This window comes from Rhea pennata, chromosome 1 (assembly GCF_028389875.1).
Source record: "Rhea pennata isolate bPtePen1 chromosome 1, bPtePen1.pri, whole genome shotgun sequence".
Lineage (NCBI taxonomy): Eukaryota > Metazoa > Chordata > Aves > Rheiformes > Rheidae > Rhea > Rhea pennata.
Window position 1 is genome coordinate 8,381,238 of NC_084663.1, and position 21,670 is coordinate 8,402,907.

The 21,670-nt window shown below is 42.0% G+C and overlaps 2 protein-coding genes across 3 annotated transcripts; one reads left to right on the forward strand and one right to left on the reverse strand.

Annotated features, from left to right (window-relative positions):
* Window positions 1-133: 133 nt before the first annotated feature.
* On the reverse strand, window positions 134-14,153 carry DCLRE1C (DNA cross-link repair 1C). Of its 2 annotated transcripts, none has more exons than XM_062581221.1 (14): window positions 14,045-14,153; window positions 13,908-13,959; window positions 12,266-12,350; window positions 10,787-10,846; window positions 10,088-10,143; window positions 9,353-9,454; window positions 8,968-9,040; window positions 8,679-8,819; window positions 8,026-8,127; window positions 6,926-7,062; window positions 6,709-6,763; window positions 5,148-5,236; window positions 4,188-4,288; window positions 134-2,380 (listed from the first exon to the last, which is right to left on the reverse strand). In XM_062581221.1, the coding sequence occupies exons 1-14, from the start codon at window positions 14,151-14,153 to the stop codon at window positions 1,383-1,385; spliced, it is 2,160 nt and encodes a 719-aa protein (XP_062437205.1). In that variant the 3' UTR covers window positions 134-1,382. The 2 variants fall into 2 exon arrangements, with proteins under 2 accessions (XP_062437205.1, XP_062437195.1); XM_062581211.1 differs by having other exon boundaries at window positions 10,025-10,143.
* A 2,589-nt stretch (window positions 14,154-16,742) lies between these two features.
* On the forward strand, window positions 16,743-20,681 carry MEIG1 (meiosis/spermiogenesis associated 1). The gene is made up of 3 exons (XM_062597161.1): window positions 16,743-16,843; window positions 18,783-18,945; window positions 20,251-20,681. The coding sequence occupies exons 1-3, from the start codon at window positions 16,743-16,745 to the stop codon at window positions 20,377-20,379; spliced, it is 393 nt and encodes a 130-aa protein (XP_062453145.1). The 3' UTR covers window positions 20,380-20,681.
* The last annotated feature ends 989 nt before the right edge of the window (window positions 20,682-21,670 follow it).

Consider the following 21,670-nt stretch of genomic DNA (forward strand, 5'->3'; position numbering starts at 1 on the left):
ACAGCAATTACAATCACTTAAGCTTGCTTAAAATACCCCAAAATGTTGATAGATGCAAATTATGATTTTTAAAAAATTGCCAGAATCCGGGAAAAGAGTGGGCCAGGTGACAAAGGAAAAACAAGTAGACTTGAATATCCTTGAAAACAGCACATATATGAAAAATCACTGCAATTTATTTGTTGTTTTTTTGACACTGTTCCCAGTTGCAGAATCTTGGCTGGTTTAACATTCATATTTCAAGAAAGATGGTATAAAAACTAAAACGTACACAGAGATGAGCTGTAAAACCAAAAATTGTCTTAATTCTTTGGGACTTAAAACCTCATGGTGGGAGATGACATGAATTTTTAGAGATGACTTCTGTTGTTTGGCTATTGTCACAGCTACTGAAACTTAACAAAAATCTGAAGTTAAATTTTCACTTCAGAAGCTAGGGGCTTTCCAAAAAGTTAGTTATCAAGGTAAATGTGGATGGAAAATCTATTGTCTTGATTTCAAAAAAAAGAAAACCTGAATGTGGCTTAGTTCAATGAAGTCAACGGAATGCTGCAGAGGAGGCAAAACTGGGTAATGTATGAGATCCTTAAGTAACATAACAGAATCTGTCCAGGATAACAGGCTAATTTCTGTTATTATGACTTAACAGGCTACTTGTGGTAGCTTTTGAACCAAAATCCCATGAGATTTTATTTTTAAATAGTTTCAAAAGACAATTTGGAACAAATGAAAACACCAAGGAAGTGATGACTAGTTCTTTATAATGAGTCAGATTTAAAATCTTAGACTTTTTTTTTTTAATCTTGTTAAGGTGTTAAACTGGGTGACAACACCTGCTCCAATTAAGAGAGACTGCTTGAAAAGAACAAATTGATTAAAAAATAAACCCCCAAACCTTTGCTCAGTTATTCTTTAATCTATTCCACAGTTATTTTTTATAAAAAGTAAAAACTCAGATCTCATACAGCTGAAGTGTAACTACTATATTTGCATGATTGTTCACGAAAAGGGGCACATTCTTTCCCACAGTTAAAAAAACATTGCATTAAAGCTTGAGATCACATTCATTGGTATCAAAGGCAAACTTTTAGAGCTTATGATTTTAAAAAGGAAAAATCAGTCTTAGTTCTGTCCAGTCTAATTTCTGTCCACTTAGGCTCCTAGAGAACTGAACTGTATGAGGTAGAAGGCTTCTATAGTCCCTTTTAAGAATACTTTCATGTCATATTTCATGGAAGGAAAAATAAAGTTAGGCTGCAGCTATCTATGATAGTAATACATGTCTCAAGAATTGTATAGATTAGTGTGCAAGAAAATACTTAGCACTAAAGAATATTTGAGATGTTTAAAAAATAAATTTCAGTATTATTTTCACAGTGCAATCACTTAAAGCTGTTTTCAGGAGAGATTTTCTCATTCAGTATGTTTTCACCTGCTGCCAACTTCTTATATAAAAAGTGCAGTTTATCTGGCTGAGGTAGTTCAGCATCAGGAGTCAATGGAATTTCAAAGTCAGAAGAGCTCTGAGAGTCTTTCTTCAGTTCTAGATCAGGAGTCCTGGAATTGTCATTTACTTCAAGTAGTACATCTTGAATCTGCGTGTTGTCAGTTTCTGTATCTTCCTCGGTGTCTTTGCTTTTCAAGTCATGGACAGCATCATATGCATAAGATTGGTTTTGCCCCATTGCCTTCCACCTACTGTTTTCAGCCTGATTATCTTTGGTGGTTTCGTGCAATATAGAAACTCCTGTTCTGCTCCCACCTTTGTTGAAGCAGCTGAACTCAAAGGCATTTCTCTCTTGGGAGGTAATGAGAACTGTGTCCATTTGGCTATCCCAGCCCTGGCTCCCCTGCTCTGATATGTGTGTTGACTGAGAAGAATTCTGGGAGGAGATGTGTGTTGAGTCACTTACTCCATCTGAATCACTGAAGAGTGACTGTGACCCACCAGCCTCTGCTGAAGATGGGAAGTTGTCCTCGTTTTCAGAGCTTTCGTCTATTCTATTACACTTAAAAAATGCATCCCAGCGGGGTAAGTGTGCGTTAGACTCTTCTTGGTCACTAGCAACTCCAGAGCTCAAGACAGAGTGTTTTTTTCCACTGGAATTTGATGTGGCATCTGGATCATGGGAAAGTACTTCAACTGTATTTTGTTCAGATTCTTCTTCTTCTTCATCATCATCATCGTTCGATTCCTCACAGTCCATGAAGTCTATTTTGTGAGATGTATATGTTGTGGTTACTTTGTAACTTTCTGTGTTTTCATTGGTTCTTTCTGCATTTCCACATGGTAGTGTCTTAAATGGCCTGCTCTTTGTCTGCTGCTTTGGAATCTTAGGCCTTACCGAAGTTAGTTCTGTATCAAAGAGATCATCTTCATCTGTCAAGAGAAGAATCAAGTGAATCAATCACATTAAGAACACTTATTCCAACTAACAGCGCAGATTTGAGAACTTTTATTAAAAAATAGAAAGTTCTTTAATTCAGTTTGAGGCTTAGCAGGACACTACAGTTTACCATACAAAAGATCACTTTTAGTAGCATTTACCTTCATTTGTCCAGGATAGTGCCTTACAAGGGAAACTACTAGTTGTCAACTTCCATATAAGCCACAGCAATCAATCCTACTGTTTTGTTTTGCATTACTCAGAGAACGTCGTCTGAGTACCTGTCAGAGCTTCTTCATTGATCAGAGGCATAACGGAGTTTTGAAGTTTTAGCGTTTTACTGGAGCAGACAGACTGATAAAGAGCATCCTTCTACATAATGACCTTCAGAACCATCTTGATTATTCAGTAATTATTTGTAGGATTATACCCTACACAGAGATTTAAAAAATGAGTTTCAGATCTGTTTAAAGGAAGTGGGTTGCGTGTTAGCAAAATAAACAGTTTCTTTTCTCTTGTCTGCGGCCCTCATCATAACGTCAAATGTTACTTGTATTAGGACTTGTATTAAGTTTAATCAAAGCAGTAATGGAGTCTCTGGAGGTGTCAAATAACATGGGGGGGGTCTTATTACAGAAAAGAGTTAGGTGAGCTTTTTCAATGTTTTGAAGAAAGGTTGACTCAAACAAAGCAAGCAGTCAGATGGAACAGTTTTAAGCAGTCAAGGCAGGCATCCCTACCTCTGGCCTTTATATGCATGGTGCAGATCAGATGTAGCCCTGGCAGACGGTGATGTAGCTTAAGTTAATCAGACCTGTCGTGTTTTGCCTGGACTGCATCAGCCTCACATACTTGGTGCTTTAGGAACAGCTGCAGAGAATGCAGCAGGCCCAAAGTTACCTTCTGTTTCACAAGTAGCTTTCCAGAGGCTATAGAGTTTATTTACCATTGTAGATGGAGGGAAAAAAAAAAGTGCTAAAAAGTCAATTGTTTGGGATAATGAAGTAGAGCAATTCCACTGGCATACCACTCTGTCCCCCCACCATGCGTTATGTGATATAGAAGTTAGTTATCAGGAACAGCTTTGCTAGGGATGGTTTAGGACTGTGGAACGGAGTTGCTCTAGAAACTTAAAGGGATATCAAGCTTTAAGCACATTTTAAGATTACAAACTTGTTAGGCTGCAGTCCAAGGTCAACGTGCACAACAGACATTGGTCGTCTTACGTTCCTTACTGTACTAGCAAAAGTCACTCAGAAGCCATAGTGATAATGATGAAAGAGGCCCTCGAGGGCAGGGAAGTGCACACAGAACAATTTGTACCACCTTACACTTGCCATAGTAGCAGTTATGCAGTAGTAATAAAGACTGCATTCACTGCAAGTCGACAGCATAGTTGTCGTTCACTACTAAGTGAACTGTATGAGTTATCACTGGGATTGTTTTTAAAGCAAACCACATCATCAGGCCCAGCCACCTCAGAATAGTCACAAACAACTTCAGGGCAAGTCTGCTACTGTTTCAGGTTTTATGTGAATTAAAAGTTCACTTTTACACAATTAGTCTTCCGTCGTCCTTATGAAAAAGTACATTGATTTCATTTCTGTTTCTCCTTTCTAACTGTAATTCGTCTGTTGCTTTGTGCACAGGCATACTAGTGAGCACCCCTGCTTTTGGCATGTATTTTTGATGTGTGGTTTGCCTGCTCTCTTAGTCTCAGGACATTCAGTTAAGGCACAGGGGCACCAGAAAGTCTATGAAAGGTTTAGTCATAAAACTTGGCTTTTAAAGAACTTTTACCTGTGTCAGAAAAGTGTGTTTTGTGGACTCTCTTCAGTGTTCCTAAGGGCTTGTACTTGGGTTCTGTGTTTCTTCTGTATGATCGGCATAATGGCTTTAATCTGATGAGAGTATGAAAGTCAGTATTTAGAGCTCAATAGATACATTTTCAGGAGCAAAAGTAACACTTTCAACTTGATCCAGGTTCTCTGCTTCACACCTTTCACAAGCACTACAGCAAGCTGCAAATTTGCAGCTCTGCTGCAAATGAAGCAAGAGCTGGGGAACAGCTCTTAATTCTTTGGTGAGTTTAGCCAGTTTAAAGGCAGTAATCTGTCATTTACCTTAAAGCAAGCACTGTTTCAAAACTATCTTAGACCCTTGCTTAGGGGAGACAAGGTGACAGAGATCCAAATATTTGCTTTTAATCAACAATAATGAGGTATTTCTTTTCTTATTAAGAGGGAAAAAAAAAGGCAAAGAATCAAGTCCTCATTTTGTTTGGACCCTGTGTGAGTACTACTCATCTGCCCTCTGTAAGGGCAATTTCTAAGCACTCAACTTCTGTAGCAGGACAAGAATACAGGCTTTGTGGTATCATACCAAGGTGCTTGTACAGAGGCTAGGAGTTCAAGCCCCAGAGAAACTGTTTAAGAGAAGCTTCCCAGAGGTAACAATGACACAGCAGCAGGTCATAGGATAAAGAGAATATGATACATGTTCAGATGCTACCTAGATATAATTATCAGAAAAGCCTCTAAACATGTGTGTGGAATAGAAATTCTCAGACTTAGCACAACATACAAATGCTCTTCAAGAAAGCTGAAGTTTGCAGAAGGACCGAATATAGAAAAAAAATAGAGCTGAATGAATCAGCAGAAGAAAGTTAAACCAAAAAGCATGGGCCTGTTTGAGAGACTGAAACTCAGGAGAGAAGTTGTCTTGACAATCACCTCCATTCACCAGCCAGCAGCCACTTACATTTCAACAACTTTGTCTTCTGTCAGACCCAGTGGCAATACATTGGGATACACGTTCACAGGACAGATATAGCTCAAGAAATCCTTAATCTATATTGAAGAGAAGGAGAAACAAGTTTAACAAATTACACTGCTAAAAGCACAGAATGAGTACTGCAGATGTCTCATGTAAAGACCAATACAACCCGGGAGCCAAACACTACTCTCAGAGCAAACAGCTTTGTAATAAAAGAACAGGTCAGAAAAGGATGCTCAGTCTCACTAACTGCCCTGTGACAATATCAACTACACAGACCATCAATACCTTTGAAAGAAAAGCTCAGACAAACCCATGATGGTGACTCCACCACGATCCTAGGGAACATGAGCCAGTCCTTGCTGCTATAGATCTCTTCCTTAACATTAGATCTGCATTTTTCTTCCTGGACTAGTCACTAGCTGGGCAGATTGGAATATTCCTTTCCTCTTTGTTCTAGCCTGACCTATTCAAAGACTTTTTTTATTTTTTTAAGTCTCCCTTCAGTCCTCTATAAAAGGCCGTATCACAAAACACATATTACTTGTCCAAGCCTTCCTTACTCTAACTGTTGTCGTTTGGATGCTCTCCAAACCACAAATTTATTGCAGAACTGTGTCCAGTTTTTGTCACTCCACTCCAAATGAAGCTTTATGAGTGCTGCAAGTTGAAAATACTTACATGTTTGCAGGCTGTATTTCTTATCTATTCACACCAGTAAGACCTGACCAGTTTTTTGCATGAGGAGGTATAACTCTCTTACTCATGATATGATATACTATAGCCCCCATATTCTGCCAGCACAGCTGCCATATGGTAGATACTACTTCTTAGGACTTCCATTTAAAATTCTGCAAGGCAAGGCAGAGGAAACCAAAATCATTAAGTGGGTTTCTTAATAGCAAGAGCATCTTCCTAGGGCGCTGAATAGTGTCCATTTTATATGTACAATGGTTTGTGACAGGCTGACTGTTAGCTCTGATCCAGTTTCATTTCAGGTTAAGTTTCTGACAAGAAAGAAGTGCTTTAAGAACTGGATTAAAGAAGTGTGATTCCGAAGAGTGCACTGCAATGACCCATTTAATTTTAGTCTTCAATGCAGTAAGAGAAGTAAGTGCCTGCTAAGATGCAGAAACTTTTACTGGAATGCATGGGCACAGGAAAGAGGTCAAACCAACTCAAAACTGAGTCACAGCAGATAAAGTAATGAAAGCCCAAACTCCCAAATTTTCAAGTTTACTACTGTTATACATAGTCATTCAAACAATTCTAGCAGTAACCTATACTTCCAGCAAAGAGAACAAGCAAAATAATAGGTTTGTAATCCTGCTGTACCTTAACATGTTCTTTTGCAGCTATACTAAAACACTGCCAGTTTTGAAACATTCCTGTCTTCAGCATCCAGAACTTCCTATTCCCTTATGTCTCATTAGTGAAAAGATTTTTTTTGTGTTTGTGTGACAAGTCACGTCACTCAGTCCAAAGTGGTCAGAACTACTTTAAATTTTTTGTCTGTCAGTCTGCTCAATAATACAGGCTTACAAACCTCACTGTATGATGAGTGGAAAGAAAAACAAGCTCTGTATGAACTCTCTCCAGTCCTAAAAAGAGAGGATACACAAAATTAGGTAGTCTGTTTTCAGGCTCAGTTAATAGGCAAGCATGGACTACTCTTAAATAGTCTATTTTGAGTCTCAATAATAAAAAGCTGAGGCAAGATTCACACCTGAAGTAACAGGTTTCCATGTGGCCCAAATACTCACCTCACTATTACATTGGTTTTTTTGTTCCTTTCTCCAAACCACATAGTGGAAGGTTTGATGGTAATTATGTGCAAGGGAGTTCCGTTTTGGGAAGTCATTCCACATGGCAGTCGGTTCCCTCGAAAATAGTCATCATCCTGTCAAGTGAAAAAGGAAAACTAGTGCAATTCTGACCTTTTTTCCTTTCCCTTTTTTTTTTTGGGGGGGGGGGGGCGGGAGAGAAGGGGAGGGGGCAAATGTCAGCAATTAAGCACTATATCAATCCAGACCAATTTTTCATCCATCTTCTAACTGTCTTGGAACACCACCTCTTTGCTGATACCTCTTGCTTCCACAGTGTAGCTGACAGAGCAAATCAGTCATCAAGAGCTGCATCCCTGTGTGCCACCTCCCTTTCATAGAATCATAGAACCAGTAAGGTTGGAAGGGACCTCCTGAGATCATCTAGTTCAACCTCCCCGCTCAAGCAGGGTCACCTAGAGTATGGTAGACAGGCTTGCATCCAGGCAGGCTTTGAATATCTCTAGAGAAGGAGACTCCACAACCTCTCTGGGCAACCTCTGCCAGTGCTCTGTCACTCTCACAGGGAAGAAATTCCCCCTCACGGTCAGGCAGAACTTCCTGTGCTTCAATTTCTGCCCATTGCCTCTTGTCCTGTCACACGGGACAACTGAAAAGAGTTTGTCCCTGTCCCCTTGACACCCTCCCTTCAGGTACTTTCTCCCTGTGTTCCTCCAGATTGAAGCGTTCAGCTTTTTAAGTATCCTAGGAAGGGAAGGCCATGAACTACCAGCACACTATCTGCATGGCTGCAGGAGGCATCATGCAGGCTGCGTTAGATGCATTTAAATGGAAAACATCTGACCTATCTAATCTGCTTTTCATTATCTCACTTCACATTTGAAACCTGAATTTTTTTTTTTTGCAATAGAATTATTTCTAGGAAGTAGCTTTCTTTTACTTTAGCCCACTCTCTTTTGCATTAAGCCACCATTTGGCCGAAGTCTGCTTGGGCAGAGGGGCTTCAGGAACAACAGCACTGGAATGTTAGCATCTATAGCCAGTCTCTCATAGCAGAGGCTTTGCAAAACAATACCCACCCGAGGATGTCGACAGGCATGAATTTGAGTGTTTTGATCTGTAGTAATATGGTAGAGGATTTCTGGCATATTTTTGAACATGTCAAGTTTGTTCACATGCACCTAGAAAAAGGCAATGTTTATTCTTAATTAGCTTAATGTGTTCACCAAACTGAACCATCAAGATGTGGTTTTACCCTCAAAAAATATTGGCAAACATTTAAAGAATTACTACCCACTAATGCCCAATTACAAAAACGTTAGCCAACAGTGTCTTTGATATTTTTAACGAGTAGAACATACCTCCTATGCTACAGGAAGATGAAGAATCAAACATAGTCAAAAGTTATCTTCCAACTATTAATGTCACTTGTAAATTAGAAGACTCTTCTCATGGCTCCCAGGAGGTAAGGGAGAGAGAGAAACACCAACCTTGAAAAATGAGAATTAACTTCTGCCTGTAGAACCCAGCTAGTCTAGCAGATGACAGGGACCAAAACCAACTAGTTAACTAATTCTTGAGCATAACTGCAGCTTTTTAAGAATAATTAATGAAACTGTGCACACCTTTCACATACCACAGTCCTCTAAACAGGCATTTCCAGTTCAATGATTGGAATGGACACAATCATTATTCAAGGTCTGCTTTAAAGCAACAATTATGGAAACGCTACCTTGATTCCAAGTTCCTCACTGAGGTTTGTGAATAAATATTCATATCCGTAGGCAGCTTTACAATTCAACCACACAACATGATAGCGACTCAGCGTGGTCCAGTTTCGCACTAACTCTAAGATCCCATTTAAACACTCTTCCTAAAGGGATAAGAAAGCATTGTGAATTTGTCACTGAAGATACATCTACAGTGCTGGAATTCAGTAATGTAAAATGGCCTTACATGCAAAATTTACATAACAGCAGGTTGGCTTTAGGAGCTTCTCTCTCACAGGTGATTTGACTTACCCTGCTTGGTATATGATAAAATTTGGGATCACAAAAAGTGGTGTCCAAATACACACTCTGGATGTCTTTTACTCTGAAAGAGAGAAAAATAATATCAGAGCAAGCAGTGTATCACACCACTAAGTTATACCCCTTCTCTCTTCAAAAGGAGAGAATTCTTCTTCTTTATCTACACCAAGCAAGTCAAAGGGGCTTGTAACTGCAGTATCACCTTAACTGCAAGTTTATTTAGTCCACAATGAAAAAAATGAGGAAAAAGAAGACACCATACCCAAATTCTCCATGCCTGCTTCATCTTTTTGAATTAATCTGAGTCTTTCTAAATCCCATCTACAGCCAAAGCCTCACCAGAATCTGCATTAAAATGTAAACATTTTTCTGATACCTGGTCCCTGAATGCAAAAGCTCCATTCTGGCTGCTTCTCCTTTTGCAAGTCTGAAATCCCCTGTATACAGCACTGTGCCATTTTCACCTTGAAACAAAAACCTACAAACAGAAATGCTCAAGTCAAACTCAGCAATGTAAAACATAGACTCACACCTGGCAGTTATTACTTTACTTAGAGAAATCTATTTGAATAGCAGATTTCAGAGAAAGCACATGACAGTAGAAATACTAGGCTCGATTTTGTCCTAGAGTAATTTCAGATAAATGCAATGATTAAGACACAGTATGTCTGGGACATGACCAGTCTTCAACTCTGACCAGCCTACGCAGAAAAATCTCACAGGTTCTACAAGGGCAGCCGAGCTATTGCAGCCAAGAGAGCTTAACAGGCATCTGTACTATGAAAGTGGACAACATATTTAAAAATGGAAGAGTTTAATTTTAACCACAGGTTTGCAGGTCATTTTTAAGTACAGCTCCAGTCAAGAAAGTTGCTACTCAAAGGCATGGGGAATGATAATCTGCCCCACCAGGGTAACAAATATCTTCTGTCTGGACAGATTCCAGCCAGCACAGTGGTTTTCCAATACTAACCAAAGCTGGAGGATACTACTACATTTCTAAGAACTTTAAATTCACTAGCTTTTTCTAGTTAGAAAAAAACTATACTTATTGAGACTGTTACAGGAAGGATTTCCCAGCAGAGACATTTGGAGCATCGAAGGGACATACATGACTGATCCTGGGCAGTGACCAGCCGGTAGAAGTGTCACCTCTATATCTTCTTTCTGAAAGAGACAGGTTAGCATAATTTTCACATTATAATGAGCACTCCTGGTACCTTCACTGATATAATCAGAGCAATGCATTTCCCCCCACAGCCTCCTGCCACCTTTGGCACTGCTTCTGGAAGGAAGAGATGATCTCTTCACATTCCAGCAAGTGCTGAAGATCAGCGACCATCCTATCATTCCAGAAAAGCTGACTGAATATTGTATGGTGCTCACAAATGGTGGCCATTCAGCCAGAAGACAGTCTTATTTCCCCACTTCCTGGGTAAATAAGCATCACAGAAAAATCTTGAATATATTTTGTCCTGCAGAGCATCTCCAGGCAAACTCCTGCACTTAAAGCTTATTAAGATAAGTCAGGAAATACACAGATGAAAAAAAACACAAGAGAATACACAAGAGAAATAGGTTTGTGGAAGCTAACTAATACAGCAGAAAAATATGACCAAAAAAAAAAAAAGACTGTGATCATAAAAAAAAAAAAACAGAGTGAGGAAAGAGTGAGGAAGATGAGAAATTCCTGTGGCTACACACACTGAAGAAAAGAAGGGGGAAAACATATATAAATTCAGTTTCCCATGGCTTTTTAAACACTGTTACTTGTCCACTAAAAATATGAATATTGCTGGTAACTGATTACCTCACCAGATGTTTCATCCACTAAAGAAATCTGAGTGGGAGTTTCAACTTCCAATGTAACCTGTAACAAAATGAATAAATGCATCACAAGATGTACTAAACATATATTCACTACATAGACATCTTTAGCACCCACTGTGGCTAATGTAAGCCTGTAAAATTAAGCCTATTTCCCTGTAGTAAGTTATGCATTTTCATTGAAAAAAAAATGATGTCTAAAAATGAAATGGAAAAATCCTGATTAAGGTGTGCATGCTTAAAAAAGGCAAGCATTGGACCTTAACACAGCTCAGGTTGGCTTTCTCTGGCTGGATCACATACTTTACTTTTGGAAGAGTGCAAATCCTAGGATATCCTAGGGCACACCAATGGATTTGCTAAGATAGACAGGTCTCTGCTGCTACACCACTTACCCTCACTGTTCCCAATTACTGCTGCGAGCTTGTGGCTTCTGCTTCTGTTAATGACAAGTCAAATGTAGCAGAAATTTCTGGGGGATTTTTTGTTTTGTTTTGTTTTTTGGTAGAAAAGCTATGGACAGTAATTAACCCCCTGTTTTGCTTCATCCTCTACTAAAATCCAGGAACCTCAAACATAGATGCTCTGTGGCCCTCTGCAAAGTTAATGCTGCTCAGCAGGCTCCTCTCCCATCTTCCTGGCCTTTATTTATTTATTTTCTTTATTTACATGTAATTTTCCTGCCAAAAAAGCCAAACTGAAGGAGACTCCTGTCATTACCTGTCTACCTGTAACCTCTAGCTTCTCATCTGAGCAGTCTGCTCAGCATTTGGGGTTTTACTGCATTAGATGAATTCACAAGATACCATGTCTCAAATTTCTGGGCAGCAATAAGCATTTCTTTCAGCCTGTACACACACAAGCCTGTAACATCTGGCATGTCTGCCAGAAACCACAACATCAGTCAGACAACTACCAAATTCCTTCCTCACTCCAAATGCAATACTCATGTCAAAAAGTATTTTATACTAAGAATTCAAACTAAGAGCAAATGTCTTTTTTCTTTTTTTAAATGTCAATACTAGTTTTATCATCCGCAAATTATTTTTTGGAAGCCGAATGAACTCATGAGGCTGATCTTAACTCTGCATGCTCAGTGTGCTGTTAAATGTGCCTACATTTTAGACAGTACCACAAGAAATGAGCAAGGTAAGGAAAGAGCAATACAAATGAATCAGGGCAGAGTTATATGGGTATAAGACATTTAAAGCTCAAGCTGAGAGGAGGATTAATTTTGTAGAAGGAAAAGTAAGACTAGATGGTAAATGAGTAAACCAATCTCACATAGCACACAGCAAGGGAAGACATACTGATGTCTCAATTTAACCTCTGAAACACCATGTCAATACCAGCAACAACATTTAAATGTTTCTAGGAGCAGAAAGTTTCCTCCTCTCTAGAATTATGACCTGGGAAATTTTATTAAAAAAAAAAAAAAAAAGAAAAAACTCTTAATACTTACAATGTGATTCTCCCAAAATTTGTATTTTGAGCTAGTCAACAACAATTCCTTGGTTACTGGTGAGCAGTATAAGTTAACTTTCAAGCTGTGAGAAGACAAGAAAATAGGTGAGTATTTTTTAGAGTAGAGGCACAGAGCAATCAGTAGTGGGGAGCAATCAGTACAGGTACTCCAGACCCCTCTCTCATCGGAAGAAACCTGCAAGACACAAAGTCCACAGGAACTGTTTTGCCCCCAACCTAAAGCCTTGAAGGTCAAGGTGAGTTACTCCACCATCTGCAGGATTTTCTTCAACACATAGTCCAAAGACTTACCTATGTGTACCCGTGAATGTATGTTTTTGTACAGAAATAAAGTATGCGATAGGTTGTCGTGTGCATATATATCTTTGCTCATTTTTTTGCCTTTCAGATGTGCACATTTTCCCCAGAGCAGGCGTTTGGGAGAAGAGGTGCTCTGCTGATGGCCAACTACGAAGCTCCAGCCTTTGCAGTGCGCAAGGAAGTTGGATGAGCAGAGATATTGCCTGCTTGCAGTTGAGAAAATAAAACATCTATTCTAGTAAGTTAAATAGTGCCTAAAAAAACACCCAGGCACTCAATTTTCCTCCCTGCTGAGTTGGTACACCATTCCCAAGGCACTTTTGGTCCATACCAACTGATGCCCTTCCCAAGAACTCATCGTTTCATGGATGGGATCATCCCATGGGCCAGTCCCAACAGACATGAGCACGCAGACACCTGTCTTAAAGGCCAAGAGAGTTTAAGTCCCCCTTGTGCAACGAGTAAAGCACTGGACACCTCCTCATCCTAGCGGGGCAGTCAGGGCTAGCAAGCACATGGGACACTGCCATCAGCATTGCTCAAGCACCTACTGCCTCTCCCGTGTGACGTAGTCCTTCATGGTTTCCAGTGTCAAGTTTTCTAGGTATGAACCTCAGCATGAGTCAAACTGTTTTCAGTGACAGAAGATGCTGAGGGCTTTCAGCTGGATCTGAGAAAAAAAACTTAAAAGGGTTTGGCTTTTTTGAAGCAGTAAAAGAAACAGGATGTTTGAAGTTGGGCGAGATGGTTGGTCTATGGTTGCTGTTCCACCACAGGGCTTCACGTTTGCACCTGTGAACACGGGCCGCTCCGCTCGGCCACAGGAAAAGCAAGCCAGCTCCGGCCAGAGGAGAGCTGTGCGCCCGCTGCGCCGAATTTATGAGGAATCGGGATCCCCGGTCCAGCGCTGCGCTCGGCTTCTCACCCGCGTCCGGCTGACGGCGGGGACGTTAGGGGCCCGACGCCTGCGTGGCTGTGCGCGCCGTGACCACCGCCGCTGGCCTGCCTGCGGCCGCTGCTCCGCGAGCTTTGCCCAGAGGTGCCCGAAGCGGAGAACCCGGGCAGAGGAGGCGAGGGGCCGCCCCGGGGAGGCCCAGGCGCCCACCGAGGCGGCGCAGAGAGCGGGCAGGAGCCGCAGGGACGCGGCCGCTGCCCGGCTTCCTCCGGCCGTGAGGATACTCCTAACGACGGGTAACGTTTAAGGCTCCAGGAGGTCACCTGCTCCCGCGGCCCCGCTCAGACAGGGCCCTGCCGGGCCGGGCCGGGCCGCGGCGAGCGCGCAGTCCCCCCCGGCCCCGCCGCGCCCGGGCCGCCGGTACCTGCACTCCAGCCTCCTCTTCAGGGCGGGCGCCCGCAGCCCCTTCATGTGATCTAGGAGGGAAGCGGCACGGCCGTCAGGCCGCGCGGTCGCCACGGCGACGGGGCGCGGTCGCCAGGGCGACGGGGCGCGGCTCACCTTTGTGGCAGTGCGACAGGAAGTAGGCGCGCGCGCGCAGGTTGTGCCGGTCGAAGCGGTCGATGGACACCCACGGGTACTCGCGCAGCCGCCCGCCGAACCGGCTCATGGCGCCGCCGCCGCCGCCGCCGTCGCCGCCGCGCGCCCGCTGGCCCCGCCCCCTCCGCCCACAGCCAATCGCGGGGCGGCCCCGCCCGTGCGTCGCGGCGCCGGCAGGGGAGGGCGGGGCTTCGTAAGGTGCCGGCGGTGGCAAGCGCGCGGGGTGTGCGGGGGGGGGGGGTGACGGTTGCTTGGCGACGCCGGGCCGCGGCGGCGGCCGTTGGTCGCTGCGCGGCGCGGGCGGCTGCGCGCCGGGGCGGGCCCGCGCGGCGGCCTCAGGCGGAGCGCGGGCTCCTGCGAGGCGCCCCCGCGGCCGCCACAGCGAGCCATTGCCCGCCGGCCGCGGCCCCGCGCCGCTGCTCTCTGCGGGGCCGGGAGCCGCTGGTGAGCGGCGGTGGTGGCAGGGGTCTGCTGGCCCCCGCTCGGGTGGCGAGGGGCCCTGCGGGGCGCCCCTGCTCCGGGAGCCGTGTGGTGGATGGGGCCGGGTTTGGGGCCACCACGCTGGGGCTGGGGGTCACGGCTGCGTTGGTGAGGCCGGGGTTGGCGTCGCCTCGGCCGGGCGGGGGCTGAGGGGGTCACGGCTGCGTTGGTGAGGCCGGGGTTGGCGTCGCCTTGGCCGGGCGGGGGCTGAGGGGGTCACGGCTGCGTTGGTGAGGCCGGGGTTGGCGTCGCCTCGGCAGGGCGGGGGCTGAGGGGGTCACGGCTGCGTTGGTGAGGCCGGGGTTGGCGTCGCCTCGGCAGGGCGGGGGCTGAGGGGGTCACGGCTGCGTTGGTGAGGCCGGGGTTGGCATCACTGGAGTGGGACGGGGGCTGTGGGTCATGGTCCTGGTGGTAGGATTGCAGTGATTGTCGTGGTGATCCTGAGGTCCTGGTGATGGTCCTGGGGGTTGAGGCAAGGTCTGGGGGTCATGGTCATGATGGTGGTCTGGATGTTGGGATCGTAGTTGTGATGGTAGCAGGGCTAGGAGTTGCCATGGGGTAGGGCAGGGGCCGTTGAGATAGGGGTTGGGGATGTGATTGTGGTGGTAGGACTGAAGCTGGGGGTTATTGAAGTAGTACAGGGGCTGGCAGTCACAGTGGGGAGGGTGGGCTCATGGTCACAGTCACGTTGGTGGGCTGGCTGTTGGTCTTGTGGTGGGGCTGGGGATTATGATTGTAATCAAAGCTGAGGTGTAGTGGCTTGGGGTCATGATCATGATAGTATTTGCGCTGGGATAAGTGCCTTCTCTCACAGCTCCAGCCTGTGGCTGGTAGGGCCGTGGAGACTCCTGCTGCTCTTTGCTCTACCTCCGTTCACCCTCTGTTTGTCGTGCCAAGGCCCTGGTGTCACCTTCTCCCTGTCTTCCTATTCTGAAGACAGAAAGAGGAAAACATTCACATTATACATTATTTCATTCATTGATCTTTAAAACAACCCTCCTTTTTATGGGGCTGAGCCTTTGTTGGGTTTGGGCTGGCTAATAAACTTGCCTGCCCTTAAACTGCAGGCTCTTCAGGGCAGAGGTTGCTCTCTCTAAAATGTCATTACTGGGATAGTGGGAGCCCTGCCCCTTCTTGGTCTATAGGCACTGCTAGTCTCTATTTGAAAGCAACTGATGGCTGTGAACACAAGACACTGTATCCTGAGCAATTTATTTTTTTTCTCTCTGCTAAGGGTAGTGGTGAGTGCTTAAGTAGTCTTATTAGTAGACATGTTTTGTTTCTTTGTGAACTTTAAGGAAACAAAGGGAACAGGAGTGGGGAAAGAAGATAGAAAGAAGCAGCATTGTGGAACAAATGGTTTGGTGAGAGAGGAATGTTGCACCATTTCAAGAACTTGAAATAAGTAAGTAGTGAGCTGTTTCTACTTACTCAACTCTTAGAGGTGCTTAAAATTGTTGAGGGAAGCTAAATCTAGAGCTCTTAAGGACCCAGGGAGTTCTTCTGTCCCAGTCCCATAGGTACAGGCTGCTGCTTTTCCCATTCCAGTATGTAGCCAGGCTCCCAATGCACTCCTGTTGGGCACTCACTGAGCACACACACACTCACTGAGCACACACACACACACACAACCAGCCACACAGACCAGCAGACTGGAAACAGTGCCTTTACCAGTGCTCACGTAAACGTGCATAACACAGAGCCAACTGTTTGTGTTATGCTTGTCTCTTACCTGTCTCCAGCTGATCAGGATTGAGGTTCCCTAGTGAAATGTTCCCCCTCACTCTCTTGATTCACAAAGATCTTCACATCTATGCATCTGTTGAATTTTAGCATGGGCTCTAAGCCTGGCTAATACCTATGCCCAGATCCCTTATCCATACACCACTTCAGACCTTGGGTCATTCCAGATGCTGGTTTTTCCTACTCGCTGGGCTAGTCTAGCCTGAAGTTTGCTAGTGAATTACACCTGTCTACACCTATGCACACAGAATAGAGAACACCCTTGTAGAGAATATAGGTAGGAGGTTTATATATATAATGTGGTCTAAATAGTGGCATGAAAATATCAGGGTGGCTATTTTAATACTTGAATGCATTAAGCAGTCATTTTAAATATCTGATCTTTATTTTACACACATTTGGGGCAGGAATGCCTGTGTACAGGCCCTCTGAATTAATGGTCAGTCAGGAAGTGCCAGGCATATCTAGATGTTCTGAAGAAGCACATTCATATGAATTGAGTACAACCTATTCAGAAGTACATAACCCTAGTAACATGTAAGTTGCTATAAGATACTTATAAAGTCAGAGTAGTTTAGCATTTAAGAGCTAATATTATTACTACTAATATTATTAGTTTACTAGTACTTTTTCAGTCTGTCTTGAGTCCCAGTTTGACAGCAGTCTTCATGTAAAACAAGTCTACAGCATATGAAGAATTCTGTAATAGTTACAAAAAGGGAAGGAAAGGGAAGGAAAAAAATAATGTTGAGACAGATCCCTTCAAGACTGCGCTCCTTATAATGCAGATATATGCTGAGTATGCTAGTTGCACATGGCAGCTCATAACTGGATGGGAAAATGACCTTTCTTAGCAAATGTCTACTTTCAATTACAAAATGCCACTAAGACTGCAGAGCCTAGTAAAAGAAGTTTTGGAGTACTGAACTGCAAGAAACAGTTTAGTGTTGCCAGAAGAGAGCGTTCATGTGTATTTTTTATTGATCTCTAATAAAACATATGCAGAAAGAGAGGAAGGGCTCTTTCTCTGTTTGCTAATGGCCCTCATACTGTTAGATGAAAGATGCAGACCTCTGCTGTTTCCATGTTATGATAAAAGTAATTCCTGATACTATTTTCCCAATGCATTGTTTGCTAGAGTGCAATTTATTTTCTGCCCTTGTAACACACTAAAAGCATTTATGTATTTGATAATACATCAGCATTTGACTTTTAAGGCTCTCAGTTGATGTAGAAAATTGCTAAGTAAGGAGTTTGACCTTGAGCACAGGTTTTGGAGCCAACTTACTAAGTGTGGGGAGGAAGATTGTTCATCCTCTCAATACAAAATCCAGAATTTCTGCCCTCCCCCCCCCCCCCCCCGCCTTCTCCTTTCTGGCAAATACCCTTTCTGATTACTGAAATGAAGCTTGATGACAATACATAACTAGGAGAGGACTCATTTCTGATTATATCTGCAAGATATTACAGCATTTTTTACATCTTCCTTGCTGAAGCAATTCAGAGTTTGACTTTTAGTAACAGAGTAAGATATGCTCAAGAAAGCTAATGTCCTGAAATTCAGATATGAGGTAGAACGCAAATGATTCATGTTTTTTGTTGTTTTTTGTGGGTGTTTTTTGTTTTTGTTTTTTCGAAGTTCAGATCCATCCCTGGTGTATTTCCACTGACTTCTCAGAAAGTTTTTTTAATTGTGTATTTTATTCTTTTGCAGTTTGAGTTTTATCTGTGGCTGAACTAGTCCTAGTTCTGCTCTGGTTCAGGTTTAGTAGTTGATTAAGCTATTTACCATTTTTAGCATATTTGAACAAGTTCATATGGGGTTTTGTGGAGGGAGAAGGAGTATAGAGGAAGTCAGTACAGATTCTTGAATGGGCAAAGATAGACTAGGATGAGTTTTGGTAGATTATGTGCCTTTCCTCCTTAACTCCACCCAACATAATTCTTAGGGGCTCTTCCTTGCCATCTCTGCTGTTGCCGTGGGCATGTGCCTGGCAGTACATTTCCACCTTTCCTTTCCTGTCCTGAGGGTTGGCTGTTCTTCAGTAGCAGCCCAATTTGGTGTCCCGTTGGTAGAAAGGAAAAGAAACCTGGAGAGCTGCCTGCCCCAAAGAGGCAGGAGAAGAGAAAGAAAATAGGAAGTTGTGAAGTAAAACAAAAAAAACAAAAAAACCCATTTTTTTTAATGCATAAATGGCACCACTAACTTAAAGCAGCAAAAATATGATAAAAGTTCCTACAAATAGAAGTGTAGGTGGTTTGGGTTTATTTGAGATCAACTAGTGCATTTAATCTGATTCTGACTGTTTATAATGTGTTTTGTGGTTTTATCTCGGACTTTGAGGGAAGATATTATTCTGCTATCTGCATTTTTCTTACTTTATTTTTAAATTTTGATCTACATATTTGTATTTGACCCAAACAAAATGATATGCTTGAGTCTTCTCTATTTCATTTCAAAAAAATTTAATTTTAGGAAAAAGTCTGAAATTTCTGGAGTCATGGCTAGAGCTGACATCAAACCAAAATCTATATGTCATGCCAAAAAATGGTCAGATGAGGTAGAGAACTTATACAGATTCCAGCAAGCTGGATACAGAGATGAAGTTGAATATAAACAAGTAAAGCAAGTTGATACGGTAAGATTTAGAACTCTGTAAGGGCTGTTACTTTAAACTTCTTTGTTTTGTACTGAATGATTAAATAAATATGGAAGTACCTCTTATTTCCTTTCTTTTAAATTGGTTTCTGATACATTTTTCTCCCCAAATTTGACTTGAATTCTTTAGCTATTATTAACTGTACAGAGCAACTTATTTCACAGAAATGAAATGCAAACACTAGGCCACCTGTATTTTCTTGTCTCCCCCCACCTCTGCATTTAGAAGTATTATATTTTTCTTTGACTAGACGTAGCTGCCATCTGAAAGAATAAATCAGTGTTGAGAAAAGGAATATATCGGAAGTAGTTCTCTGTAAAGTTTCCCAACAGGCCTAATAAGAAGGTGGTTCAATGTCCAGGGACTCAGTCCTGCATCATCTGATTTGCATGGTAGCATAATTTGACTTTATGCACCCTCAGGATTTGGCTTCTATCGAAAATGTCCACAACAGAAACATTTGCTGGTTCTGCTCTGTAGTTGCTCTGTAGTTCATTTCACAAAGCAGCATTTTGTCTCACAAGTCCAGCTTTAAAAGATCTTAGTATCTTGTGCACATGGGTGCCGAATGTTCCCAAGAAAGTCACTCCTCATCTAATTAACTTAAAGCAGTAAAAAGTAGATGTGTGTAAAATAAGATGTAGTTAATTCTATTGTCTTGGGCTTAAGTTCTTTAACAGTGGAAGGAAATCTGGTAATTAGAGTGATAGAATCAGCCTGGTTAAGATTTATGGCAGGCTATAAACTATGATCAATCAAACCCTGCTACTAGTTAAACAACATCACTTACTCCAGTTAAAAATTAGCTTGAGTTGTGTTCAGACTTCCCAGCATTGCTTTATTTTTCTCAGGTTGCTAATGATGTGTGACGTACACAATTTTCATGATGAGAGATTCCTGAAGAAACCTTTAAGTGTCAGTCAGTCTTTTATAAGTGGAACCTTTGAACTTCTCAAATTACTGAATAACTGATGTTTTATTCCAATGAAAATATTTCAAAAGTTTTGACTAGTTCTAAATGACTCAAGTCTATCAGACAGTCTTAGATCCTTATTTCTAGACTTTTCTGATCATAATGTTTTATAATAGACAAGTAAACTTGTTTTTGACATCATGCTCGTAATGTCTACTATTAATTTAATTAACTTTTAATAAAGCAGTGTTCAGATGCAAATGAAGTTTTTCCATGAAAGTATATGCTATATTCGTTACAATACAATGCACAAATGTAATTCAGTGTGAGCATGTTCAGGTAAATGTATATCCTTTTTATTCTATTCATAGGTAGAGTGTTGGCCAGAAACTGGATTTGTTAAGAAACTGCAGAGAAGGGACAATACTTTCTATTATTACAATAAGCAAAGAGAATGTGAAGACAGAGAAGTCCATAAAGTAAAAGTTTATGTGTATTAATCTTATTGTTGCTCTAATTTGTTTGTATATATTTTTGTAAATCTGTTTGTCAGTTGGAAATTTAAAGTAAATGAGGTTTTTATAATCTAACTTGCCCTATTTTTAAGTATAGATGTCATTCTTGGATAGAATGGAGAAGACAGGAAGTCTAAAGAGAATTCTGGAATTCTGGACAAGGAGATGTCAGTTTATTCCTGTTATAACCTTGAGTCATATTATCCCTCATTTTCCTAGCTACAAAAAATATTTTGATATCTAAAAAATTAAAAACTGGCAAATGAGCATCATGTATTTGGTTTAACTGTGTGGAAGGTCCGTTATAATTAAAGGCATTAATCTTTATTCAAAACAGTATAATTTTGTTGATGCTGGCTAATATCAGCCACAGTCTGTTGGGATAGCTGAGGGTAGTGACACTAAAAAGGGCCCAAATTAGGCCAAAGGCTAATTCAGATACAAGCAAAGAATTTATTAAAGGATATTGAACAATGAAGTAGCAAGGATCAGTGCTGAGCTGCAGATTTAAAAGCTAGTTATTGTGATGGTAATCATCGTAATAAAATTGGCTTTCTCAACCATAGGTAAGGTATTCCTAAAGTATTTTTTAAGATGTAAATATTAACAACTTGCAGAGGAAGTATTGTTGACTTGGTAGCGTATGCCTTTTTTATGGGGAGGGAAGAAAAAAACATTGTAAAATTACATATGGTGCAATCAAGAAGTATGGAGCTATAAGAAGAACATGAAACACAACCTGAGTAAGATTTAAGATTAGGTAAGTTGCACTTGTATCTCTGGGCAGGAGTCATCTCACTTGACTTGAGGTGACCTCTCTACCCTAGCATGTCATTTAGAAATCCTTTTTTTATCTGAATGGGAAGAAGCTGGCCCTTCTGGACACAGTTAATTTCTTTTGAATATAGATCTGTAACATTTGCTTTGAACATGTTACTGTGCCAACAGCTCTGTAAAAGCTGTCCATGTGGATTCTGAGACACTTGATAAACCAGAGTTATCATACTTACTAGATTTAGGCTAGTTTGAAAGCTTTAGCTTAAATTTATGTTGACTGTGTTATTAAATGAGTGGAGAGCACTCAGACAAGAGTGAAGTTATGCTTTTCCATGAAGGTTTTGATGTCATATAAATAGTAACTTACTGGGGTGATAGAGGAAATAAAATACTGCTACAGTAAATTTCACTTCAGATTTTCATTGTGATTTTGGGGGGGTAGTTACTGCTACTTTGAGTTTTTTAGGGCCTACTGCAGAGAAGAGTTTTTGCATGCTTT